The sequence below is a fragment of the Schistocerca piceifrons genome, chromosome 10, assembly GCF_021461385.2.
Source record: "Schistocerca piceifrons isolate TAMUIC-IGC-003096 chromosome 10, iqSchPice1.1, whole genome shotgun sequence".
Taxonomy (NCBI): domain Eukaryota; kingdom Metazoa; phylum Arthropoda; class Insecta; order Orthoptera; family Acrididae; genus Schistocerca; species Schistocerca piceifrons.
In genome coordinates, this window is record NC_060147.1 from 23,065,503 (window position 1) to 23,078,233 (window position 12,731).

Below are 12,731 nucleotides of genomic sequence, written 5' to 3' on the forward strand. Positions count from 1 at the left end.
ACATTCTGATGTGTAATGAAACTTAAAGCGTTTGTTTGTTTCTTGAATGTGAAAATTTTGAAACTACACTCCTGGAAATTGAAATAAGAACACCGTGAATTCATTGTCCCAGGAAGGGGAAACTTTATTGACACATTCCTGGGGTCAGATACATCACATGATCACACTGACAGAACCACAGGCACATAGACACAGGTAACAGAGCATGCACAATGTCGGCACTAGTACAGTGTATATCCACCTTTCACAGCAATGTAGGCTGCTATTCTACCATGGAGACGATCATAGAGATGCTGGATGTAGTCCTGTGGAACGGCTTGCCATGCCATTTCCACCTGGCGCCTCAGTTTGACCAGCGTTCGTGCTGGACGTGCAGACCGCGTGAGACGACGCTTCATCCAGTCCCAAACATGCTCAATGGGGGACAGATCCGGAGATCTTGCTGGCCAGGGTAGTTGACTTACACCTTCTAGAGCACGTTGGGTGGCACGGGATACATGCAGACGTGCATTGTCCTGTTGGAACAGCAAGTTCCCTTGCTGGTCTAGGAATGGTAGAACGATGGGTTCGACGACGGTTTGGATGTACCGTGCACTATTCAGTGTCCCCTCGACGATCACCAGTGGTGTACGGCCAGTGTAGGAGATCGCTCCCCACACCATGATGCCGGGTGTTGGCCCTGTGTGCCTCGGTCATAGGCAGTCCTGATTGTGGCGCTCACCTGCACGGCGCCAAACACGCATACGACCATCATTGGCACCAAGGCAGAAGTGACTCTCATCGCTGAAGACGACACGTCTCCATTCGTCCCTCCATTCACGCCTGTCGCGACACCACTGGAGGCGGGCTGCACGATGTTGGGGCGTGAGCGGAAGACGGCCTAACGGTGTGCGGGACCGTAGCCCAGCTTCATGGAGACGGTTGCGAATGGTCCTCACCGATACCCCAGGAGCAACAGTGTCCCTAATTTGCTGGGAAGTGGCGGTGCGGTCCCCTACAGCACTGCGTAGGATCCTACGGTCTTGGCGTGCATCCGTGCGTCGCTGTGGTCCGGTCCCAGGTTGACGGGCACATGCACCTTCCGCCGACCACTGGCGACAACATCGATGTACTGTGGAGACCTCACGCCCCACGTGTTGACCAATTCGGCGGTACGTCCACCCGGCCTCCCGCATGCCCACTATACGCCCTCGCTCAAAGTCCGTCAACTGCACATACGGTTCACGTCCACGCCGTCGCGGCATGCTACCAGTGTTAAAGACTGCGATGGAGCTCCGTATGCCACGGCAAACTGGCTGACACTGACGGCGGCGGTGCACAAATGCTGCGCAGCTAGCGCCATTCGACGGCCAACACTGCGGTTCCTGGTGTGTCCGCTGTGCCGTGCGTGTGATCATTGCTTGTACAGCCCTCTCGCAGTGTCCGGAGCAAGTATGGTGGGTCTGACACACCGGTGTCAATGTGTTCTTTTTTCCATTTTCAGGAGTGTATAATGATGAATGTTGTGCAAAACAGCTGATATACACAGCACCTGTAACAATGAAAATATTATTTCCCACTTGTAGCCATTGTTAGGGTTTTTTTCATCAATTGTTGCTATACCCTTACTAGTACCACTGGGATCAATATGATTCCACAAAAACAGTGGAAAATCATATCTCCCTTGTTTCAAAGCAATTTCTTTTTTCAAAATAGTATTTTCCGCTCTCTGAGTTGGTTGTATCCAATGATGTTTTGTTCAGTTTTATATTTACAACACATCGCAATTTATTCATTTATATTTATTTATCTTTTTTTTGTACTGAGTACCACTGTGGTCTTTCGACCCCAAACTAAATTTCTTTTAGTCTCTTGAATGTAATGTTTTTGAAAACACAGTCATTACTATTTCAGTGAACAACTGTAATGCATGTTTTTATATTACTCCATTAAAATAATGCCAATATATTCGATGTAAATTACTTGGGATCTGTATGAACCCAGTGGTACGCAATGAGACAAATAAATCTTGATAGTAGGAGGGTTAATATGTTATTCAAATGCTCTGTGTTATGTGGAAGAACATGGACCACGAGGAAATATGTTCTGCACTCATGCTGCAATTGTTCATCTCTATTGATAGAACTTTGTCTGAGAAGTTTGTTGTACTTTTCACAGGATATTCTTTTATAAGACAAAATAAATATGAATTTTGTTTGCCAAAGTCAGCCAGATTCAAGGAGCCATTGAAATTTTCCTTCTTAATATGTGACAGTATATCTTCCCACTTCAATGGGTAACTACACAGTTCTCCAACAAAGTGACTACAAACTGCCTTCCCCGTTAGCTCTCATAATGCCTGCCTTTCATTCTTCTTTATTTGTTTCCTGTCTGTTTAAGAATACATCTTTTCCTTTTTCAGGAGTGTTGTGCCTTTTTCAGGAGTGTTGTGGTCTATCTGGTATAGCACATGACCACTTCCTATTTATCTTCCAGTGGATGTAGGTTTTGCTCCTTCCTAAAAATAAATACACTCTGACGTCTGTAGAGAAATAACATAGGAGAAAAACAGTGCTAACACACAATGCTTAAAGACAAAAACAGTGCTAACCTCCAAATGCATTTGTTATCAGTTTTTCTATCATGACAAGATAAAACGAAATAGTGGCTGTAGCAACCTCGCAGGTGTTTATTGATATTTATTGCATTACACTACATTTAGACACTCCTAACATTAAAGAATTCCCCAAAATTTCAGTAAATAGTATGTCTAAATCTTTTGAGATTATGTTGGTGACAATATAATGCTAAGCCACACTTGAACATCTGATATATCCCTTAGTGTATAACCATGGTCTGCATCACCGTCATCAGTACATGAACACTGTCATCATTAAAATCTTCACTAAATATGTATCTCATTATTTGATAATAAGATAACACCACTGCTATGTTTTGACGTGCAAGTCGCCGAAGTGGCGTCAAATCGAAAGACTTGCACCAGGCGAACGGTCTACCCGACGGGAGGCACTCGTCACACGACATTATTATTTTTACTACCATGTTGAGATTGTGGCATGGCACAATTTTCATCCAAAGACAAGGACAAAAATATAGTAAGGCAAAACAAGTTATACAACCACCAAACACTTTCTAGTGGTTCAAATTGGACTATTTTTAGCCAGCACGTGATATAGTAAAAACAAAAGCACATGCTTTAACCTTACTAATTCTCACTAAATTGTTAGTTAGCATTTTCTTCCATCAACCACTTCAGTTCAGGAATGTGCTGCTTTGTTTGTCACCAGCAGGTTCGAATGAACTGTTAGTATTTTGGAAATACCCTGCGAAATCAAACGGGAATCGTTGGAGGGAAGATGATGTTTTCAGGATTCCATATCCCAATTGGTAAAAATAGAACCTTTGGGTCTGTCTCTCTGCCCATATAGACCCCTTTTTCTGAGGGGTGGGTAGAGATCTCAAGTTGAGATTTATGTCAAATACTAAGGGTTATGGTCCCTTGGGGGTGTAAAAGATTTAAGCTTCTAGATCAATGAAATCAAAAGATATGGTCATTATGTTACATATTTTGTTACTCAGAACCTCACACATAAGAACCTGTAGATGAACTACCTACACACATGATTAAGTTTGTAAGGAACCCTCAGAGCACAATTCCCTACTCATACTTTTTTTTGCATGAAGCACTATTGAGAGTGCTTAAATAACCAGAATTTGTGGCTGACAGCAGATCAATTATACTGAGACCAGCATATATTTTGCATATGGACCATAAAGGAAAGATAAGAGTAATTAAGTCATATACGAAGACATATAGATAGTCGTTTGTGATGCAAACAGGAAATGGAATGACTGGTGGTGGTGCAAGGAATGCTCTACCTAGCACCATATGGTGGCTTGTTGAGTATGTATGTGGATATAGAAGTTGACACTGTTTGTTTCATTTATCTGTATGGTCCACAACATGTCTTATTTTAATCCTTCTTCTTTTTCTGTTAAAGTTGTTTTTGTGCTTTTGAATTTCCATGACTCCTCTGTACATCCTAGCTTAGTAATGAAATAAAATTATGGTAAAACAACTTCCCCTTATAGAATGGCAACATTTACAAATACCCCAAGTTATCTAATGGATAACTTCCATATGTCATGAACAGTACACACCTGAAGTTCCTTTCACATCTGATGGATTTCTTTATTTTAAGAATGATGTGTTGAATTATATCTGCAATGAAACCTTCAATCCAATCACAAAGGCAGCTCAATTGGCTGTGGCCTCCTATATCGTTCAGTAGATGACTTGATTCAGCTCCTACTTGAAATCTATGATCACAGCGTCATTCTAGGTTCCAGCATCTACTGCATACCGAATTCTGTGGACTAAGAAACCAAGCTGAGATTCAAATGAGAGCTGTTGATTCTCAAATTCACCCATGCCAGCCAGCACAGACATGAAAACATTGATCGTCTGAAACCAAACTTGTGACTTTCCCATAATTATGGCATCTTGAAAGCCATGCATAAGGCTGTCAAGTGAACGCAGTATTTCTTGACTTCCAAACAGCTTTTGATTTAGTATTACACTAATATTTATTTTTAAAGTACGAATATATGAGCTTATCAAATGAATGTCGTAACTGGAGTAAGAGTTATCCACATTTGTAAAGTAACTTCATGTATGCCCCAGGGAAATGTGTTGGGTCTCTTGCTGTGCATGTTTTATATTAATTACCTGCAAGCAATATCTATAGCAACTTCAGAATTTTTGGAGAGGATGCAGTAATCTAAAATGAAGTACTGTGTGAAGAAAACTTCACAAATATACTGTCAGACCTTGATAAGATATTGAAGTGGTGCAATGGCTAGCAACTTGGTATAAGTGTTCAGAAATGTAAAATTGTGCACTTCACAAAATGCAGAAACATATGTGTGGTATCTTATGACTATAAAATAAATTAGTTTCAACTGAAGTCAATCAAGTCATGTAAATACCTGGGTTCATTTGGGAAAAAAATACTGCTCAAGTGTGTGGGAGCCATTTCAAAAGGACTAACAGGGGCAATAAAAACATACAAAGGACAGTAATGTATATGTTCATAGGAAATACTGAAAAACCAAAACTGGAATATGCTTGAAGATAGATGTCAGTTTTCCTGCAAAGCCTACTTACAACTTTCAAGAAACAGCATCAAGTAAGGAATTTAAGAAGATAATGTCACATGATATGCATTGCTCACCTAGGAACTGTGCAGACAAGATGAGGCTAAGTACAGATACAGCAAATTTTAAATCTGGCAAAAAGTCATATGACATTTGTGACCACATTGATACTTACAAAAATTGTAACAAATGCTGATAGGCTGCTAATAACAGTCACAAGATGTTAGTTGGACTTCTTTATTGCATTATGAGTTTTGGGTGTAGCCCATCAGCAGATGGTCTGTCAAAAATTATTATACCATCATTAGCACAAAGGTGAGCCACACCAAGTTGTAAAACAAAAGTATGTAACCCATGAAAATATAGGAGGTACAAATGATACACACCAAAATATGAAGTTGATGAAAAAACTTTAGATGCAAACAATGTCACACCTACAGATCTACAATGATAAGATAGTAGTGCCAAGTGATAAACATCATCATCAATACAGAAGTGAAGGAAACTATTGTAACAGGATTCTGCACACCTTTAGGAAAGCAAAGCTTCGAGTGGGTTTCCATACAGAAAAGAAACTTGGACTTGTTTTGTGGTATAGTCTTGATGATAAAGCTGACAAGTTTAAGAACTCAGGTGTTCACAGAATCAAGTATAGTTCTTGTGATGGCATCTATGAGGGCCATACAGGGAGAAATTTTGTAACAAGATTTTGGGAACACACCTACAAAAATAGTAGTGTACTTGGGTGTCATTTGAGAGAAAATGGTCATCTGTTGCCCTCATTAATGATAGTTTAGCTATCTTGTGTGCTGAAGTTAAGGGTAGGGAACTCAATATTCTTGACGAGTTGAAAATTTGTGTGTATCATCGGTCTGATATGGAGGTTGTCATCAGTGGGCAAGTGGAAAGTCATAGTTTTTTAATATTTTTCATGATTTGCTGATTTATTAGTCAGTCTATCATCTCTCCATTACCTGTATCACAATTATCATCAGTTAATTCAGCTTAATTTACTGTCTAATTTTATAATATTTTCTGTAATATTATAGGATTTTTAATAAAAGATCTACCCCGCTCTTTCTTTTATTGGCATCTTTTATTGTACTTAGTGTCATTATCTGCCCAAACTCTTTGTCTTTAAATATGTCTGCTTGTGTCTGTATATGTGTGGACGGATATGTGTGTGTGTGCGAGTGTATACCTGTCCTTTTTTTCTCCCTAAGGTAAGTCTTTCCGCTCCCGGGACTGGAATGACTCCTTACCCTCTCCCATAAAACCCACATCCTTTCGTCCTTCCCTCTCCTTGCCTCTTTCCTGGTGAGGCAACAGTTTGTTGCGAAAGCTTGAATTTTGTGTGTATGTTTGTGTTTGTTTGTGTGTCTATCGACGTGCCAGCGCTTTTGTTTGGTAAGTCACATCATCTTTGTTTTTAGATATATTTTTCCCATGTGGAATGTTTTCCTCTATTAATTCATATCATTAGTGTCATTATTATTTCATTTAACTGATTCATTTTGCTATAGTGCCCATTTGCTTTAATTGAATTTGAATGGATGCACTGCGTTAGTTGGTACGCTTAAGCGCATCCCTGTGCATAAGCGAAAGGAGATATGGCTACATTCATTTATGTTACAGGGAATTTATGTTGGTTTCCCCACTTTATTACTTTGTACTACTTTCTACACAAAACATATCCATATTTTATGGTTTGAAAGCAGGTTTCTCCACTACTCGGTAGTGGCTTGTATAACAGTACTTTAACCATTATTGTGATACTTTTCATATTTATCCATTGTATTCTATTTATCCTTTGTATGTAAGTTGTTATGGCATATTTGTAATAACAAAATGTAACAAAATTTCTTTCATGGCCATATGCAGAGCCACTGGTTTTCATGCCCTCTGATGTGTGTAATGTTAATCTTAATTTTAGATGAGCATTTCCTTCACTTGTTTATTGGCAATAATGTTTATCACTTGGCACTACTATCTTATCATTGTGCATTTTTAGATGTGACATTGTCTTCCCCAAAAAATTTTTCATCGCCTTTGTATTTTGGTATGTACCATTTGTATATCGAATCTTGTCATCTGTTACATATTTTATTATGACTGTGTGGATTACCTCTGTGCTAATGATTGCATAATAATTTTGACAGTTCATCTGATGATGGGCTTCACCCAAAATGTGTAATGGAATACAGAAGTTCTACTAATACCTTGTGACTGTTATTAGCGACCTATCAGAATTGGTCATATTTTTACAGATACAGCAGTTACAGTCATTCTTTCCACACTCCAAATGGGAATCGAACCCTAATAAGTGATGCAATAGGAACTACCTACAGCTGTGCATTCCCAGCAGTTTGCAGAGTACAGGCATAGATGTAGATGTGTGTAGAACTGACCTACAGAGGTGAAGTATCTAAAAGACAGTCCAAGTATTTGGAAAAACTGATGAGAAGATTGTATTTTCCACATCATACAATAAGGCACGTTGTAAGTTGCTTCTGTGAGAGTGTTTTTTGCTTTTAGTGTACTGAATCTAAAGGCCTACTTATTGCTACAGTAGACTCTGAGGAGTTAAATAAAAACCACTGATTTCTCATGTGTTGTGTTTACTGGGTATGATTCCATGTTTTTCCTTTAGGCAGCAAATATTTTCAACTCCTCGAGTGTATAAAGTAATTTACCTTTTCCGACTCTCTGCGTAACTTGTAAAAATGCAAATTGGAATCATCTTACTCATTCTTGTACCATTCCTGACAAAAATATAAATTTTTTTCTTTGTTTAATTTCAGTTTCTCAAAAGCGTGTACATTGTAGTTGCACAAAAAATAGCTGATTTTGTATTTGTGCCTTACTACATTTGATTCTTCTGGAAATACTTTGTATTTTATTTAAAAGAATATTCACGATTTACGATTCGTACAAGACACACAGAGGTGAAATTTTCAGTCACCAAGTAACTGTTTGTTTCTAAATTGGGTTAGTTCTTTTGAAACTCCTCATTGTCCTTTTCTCTGCAAATGTGTTACATTTTTAAAACTTCATATTTCAAAAGTTATTCATATTCAAAAATTTTTTATTTTCCAAATCTTCAAATGTTAAATAATAATTATCCCAAAATTCAGAAACATAGTTCTGTAGTTCACATTTTTCTGATTTCAAAAATGCATATTTTCTCTACAATGTCTTCAGCTTGAAAAATTTTACCTCCTCCAAACTTTTTGGCAGGCTTTGAGAATCCCCATGCAATGAAATAGTATCTATAGTGTTTCCTTTTTTCTGATCATATAGCTCATCGTTAAATAGGCTTGCTCTTTTGGCTGTTTTATATCTTCTAATTAATGTAATCACAAAAACTTTGATTTTTTAATCTTAGTCGTGTGTATAAGCACAAATGTCATACAGTGATTAAGTCAGTCAGTGGAGATGAGCAAGCTGCACTAAGTAATTAAAACAAGGATATTTATTGTATTAGTCTGCACTAACACCTATTAGTCAGTTAGTTGGTGCTAAAACTATCAAAATATTAACTTATTCATGATTTAGCCATCAAAAATGTAAATTTAGTATCCAAATAGTGTGAATCTACAGGGTGGTCCATTGATTGTGACTGGGCCAAATATCTCATGAAATAAGCGTCAAACGAAAAAACTACAAGGAACTAAACTCGTCTAGCTTGAAGGGGGAAACCAGATGGTGCTATGGTTGGCCCACTAGATGGTGCTGCCATACATCAAACTGTTATTAACAGCATTTTTTTAAAAAAATAGGATTCCCCATTTTTTATTACATATTCGTGTAGTATGTAAAGAAATATGAATGTTTTAGTTGGACCACTTTTTTCACTTTGTGATAGGTGGCGCTGTAATAGTCACAAACATATAAGTACGTGGTGTCACGTAACATTCCACCAGTGTGGACAGTATTTGCCGTGTTAAAATGGACCATTTACCAATTGCGGGAAAGATTGATATCGTGTTGATGTATGGCTATTATGATCACAATGCCCAACAGGCGTGTGCTATGTATGCTGCTTGGTATCCTGGACGACATCATCCAAGTGTCCAGACCGTTCGCCAGATAGTTACATTATTTAAGGAAACAGAAAGTGTTCATCTACATGTGAAACATCAACCACAATCTGCAACAAATGATGATGCCCAAGTATGTGTTTTAACTGCTGTCATGGCTAATCCACACATCAGTAGCAGACAAACTGCACGAGAATTGGGAATCTCAAAAATGTCGGTGTTGAGAATGCTACATCAACATCGATTGCACCCGTACCGTATTTCTATGCATCAGGAATTGTTTGTCTGTACACACAAATTACTCTGACTGATTTCTCTCCCAGTCAGATAATTATTTTGTTGTGCACCATATTTTTTTATCTTTCAGTGTTTTATACCAGCAGATAACTGACTTATGTAGTGTATATGAATGTAAGTGTTCTTCTGCCAATATGCTTGGGCTATTGCTTGTGCCAAAAATGATCATGGGATAAGGATAATTAATTGTAGATAAAAATGAGATCAAAAACTAAGTACAGCAGTGTGGTTTACATTATTTGATGTATAGTCATCAGATGCTTCAACATTTGGAAGACATCTATAACTGAACAAGTTCACAGCTACTGAAGTCTTAATATCAGGTGAGAAAAGTTACAAACTGTTAAACTATTCTGCAGGCCTTGGCTGTTGTGGCCTATGTTTTTGATTTGGGTTCAGTTAAACCATCATTAATTAATCTGCTGGATGGAGATCTCTTCCAGGCAGTCTAATCATCATGATCTTCAGCTTTTTACATGCAAGTCTGTCCTGAATTTTTTTTTAGGTTGGCAAGCCGCCTTCCATTAGTCTCTCTGTCTTTTATTATCATGAAGGATCTGACACAGAACCTCCTTGGTCCATCTCCTGTCATTTGGTCTCCATTTCAGTCAAGATTCAGTCAAATCAGTCAGAGTAATTTGTGTGTACAGACAAACCATCACACCCTCTACTTTTATCTTTCTTTTCTTCCTTGTGTTTGTTTTATTTTTATTTTTTGTACCCAACATAATATTAGCACATTACCATGATTATTTTACTTTCATAGCTTAGTACCAGGAGTGTAAACTTTATGTTGAAATACATATTGAGAATTTACTTCTGAATACATTAATTAGTTTTTCTAATAAATTCAAAGCCAATTTTACCCTCCTGTTTATTTCTTTAAGTCTGCATCTGGTTGGTGTTTTCTTTTGTTCTAAGTACATAAATTTGTCAACTGTTTCTACAGTTCTGTCATTAAACTTTTGTACCTTCCTGTTGGCAAATTGTCTGTACATTATTTTAGTGTTATTGTAAATGATCTTCTGGCATACTGTCATATTTGGTTTGTTTGGTCCCTATGCCATTTTGCAGAAGTCATTCTAGATGTGAAGTACTCAGAACAGTGTCATCTGCAAGTAGAAGGTCTTTCGAATAAGATCCATTTCTGCTCATTCATTCTTTCTTTGAACTTAATGATTTGATTTGGTGAAGTGGACTCACCTTACATAACTTCATTCTCAATCCTGAACTTTTCACTATATCAGTGTAATCAGACTGAAACTGTAATCTTATCATACACATTCTCCAGCAAACAGATGTAGTTATGTTCTGTTTCTTGGTTCTCAGGTGCTGCCAGCACAGATTTTATTATGACAGAGTCAAACACTTTCTCATAGTCTATAAATCCCAGTAGTAGTGGTTGCTTCTTTGTGTAATTTAGTTGAGGATTGGTAGATGGTTCATTGACTAGATCCATCTCTAAAGTCAGCTTTTTCTTTTCCCTTGTTTATGTCTAAAGATACTTCTGGAATATTAGTAAGGCATGTTTATAAAAATTTTGTACAGCAAGTTGACAAAAGACTAATCGGGTATAGTAAAGGAGTCAAGCCAATCCCGGGAGCGGAAAGACTTACTTACCTTAGGGGGAAAAAGGGACAGGTATACACCCGCACACACACACACACTTATCCATCCGCACATATACAGACACAGGCAGAAGCAACCATGGGTTGCAAAAGCTTGATATTTGTGTGTTTGTTTGTTTTTTACTGTGTCTAGCTACCAGCACTTTCCCGTTTGGTAAGTCACAGCATATTTTTTCATGTATTTTTCCCATGTGGAATGTTTCTTTCTATTATACCTCCTACATTTTACACTATATACCCATGTTTGTCAGAAAGTAACACAATTTCTTCTCTGCTTAGCATTCCATAACCAGGTGCCTTGGTTTTCTGACATGGAGCATGCAACATGCAGACCCCTGTTTCTAAAAAGGTATTTCATCTTTGTAGGACAGCTTTATAATACTCTGCAAACCACTGTGAATCGCACGGCGGAGGGTACTTACCATTGCACCCTATTAGGGTTTCATCCTGTTCCAATTGCACATAGAGAAAGACTACTCAAATTTCCCTGTGCACGCAGCAATCTGCCTGATCTTGCCACTGTCATTCCTACAGGGTGTTCAAAAACAAAGGAGTCAGAGGTATAATTACAGAAACCAGTACCTGTGCGTTAGAAGTATTGATCCTGGCTGTTAAAACACTTGTCCCACTGTGACACAAGGTGGTGAATGGCTGTCTCATAAAATTCCTGGGGGCTGCGATGTTAACCAGTTCCACACATACAGCTGGACTTTGTCATCCGAGGTGCATCATTTGCCCCTCAGAGTCTTTTTAAGGGGACCAAAAATTCATTCCTTCTGGTTCACTTCCTGCAGCACGGGACAACAGTGAATGCCCAGCATTACTCGCAAACCTTGACAACCCTTCCCCAAGTGATCAAATCGAAACAACCAGGCAATCTCAACCTTGAGGTCATTCTGCTCCATGACAATGCAAAGCCTCATAAGGCCAACACAGTCGTGGCACTCCTGCAGAAATTCAAATGGGCGGTTCTCGGCCACCCTCCGTACAGTCGCACCTCTCTGCCTGTGATTATGCCATTTTTGGGCTGTGTTATTTTTAACTTTATTCTCATTTTAAGAAACTTGAAAATGGATGAGTGACATCTGTAACCGACCACTAATAATTTTTTGTGCAAGTCAGAGTGTGTGTTACATAGTATATCTTGGGATTTGTCAGCCGTACTTCACCATCTCTGTCTCGGTTGAATAATTGGACAGATAAAGCTCGAATGGATGATGACATCCATTCTTAATGTGCTATTTGTGCACAGTACATGGTCTAACTTAAAGGTTTATCAACCAAAATTTATGTTCTCACATCTTCATTGGCTGCATTTTTGTAACCTCTTCACTCCGTCTTGCTCTTGTAATAGGATGTTACCATATCTAAGTTACACTGATGAAAACTTTTATCCTGATTTTAGGATGTGGTTCATCCGGAAAATCAACTTTTATGAAGCAGGTGAGGATTATTGAAGAAGGCGGTTTAACTGAAGAAGAACGGAAAACGTTTAAGCCAGTAATTTGCCAAAATGTTATCACATCTACTCAGATGCTGATTATGGGAATGCAGTTGTATGAGCTTCAGTATGAGTCCAAAAAATCAGAGGTAAGAATACAAACTAAAG

The 12,731-nt window shown here is 38.4% G+C and overlaps 1 protein-coding gene across 4 annotated transcripts in view; it reads left to right on the top strand.

Annotated features, from left to right (window-relative positions):
* Positions 1-12,731, top strand: part of LOC124719108 (guanine nucleotide-binding protein subunit alpha-11-like) — a 134,019-nt gene that overhangs the window by 41,638 nt on the left and 79,650 nt on the right. For all 4 annotated transcript variants that reach the window (XR_007005986.1, XM_047244801.1, XM_047244800.1 and 1 more), the window contains exon 2: positions 12,528-12,712. Coding sequence is in view for 3 of the 4 variants with exons in the window: in XM_047244801.1 (XP_047100757.1) it covers positions 12,528-12,712 (185 nt within the window). In the remaining variant the exon portion in view is untranslated. The remainder of the gene's footprint in view (positions 1-12,527; positions 12,713-12,731) is intronic.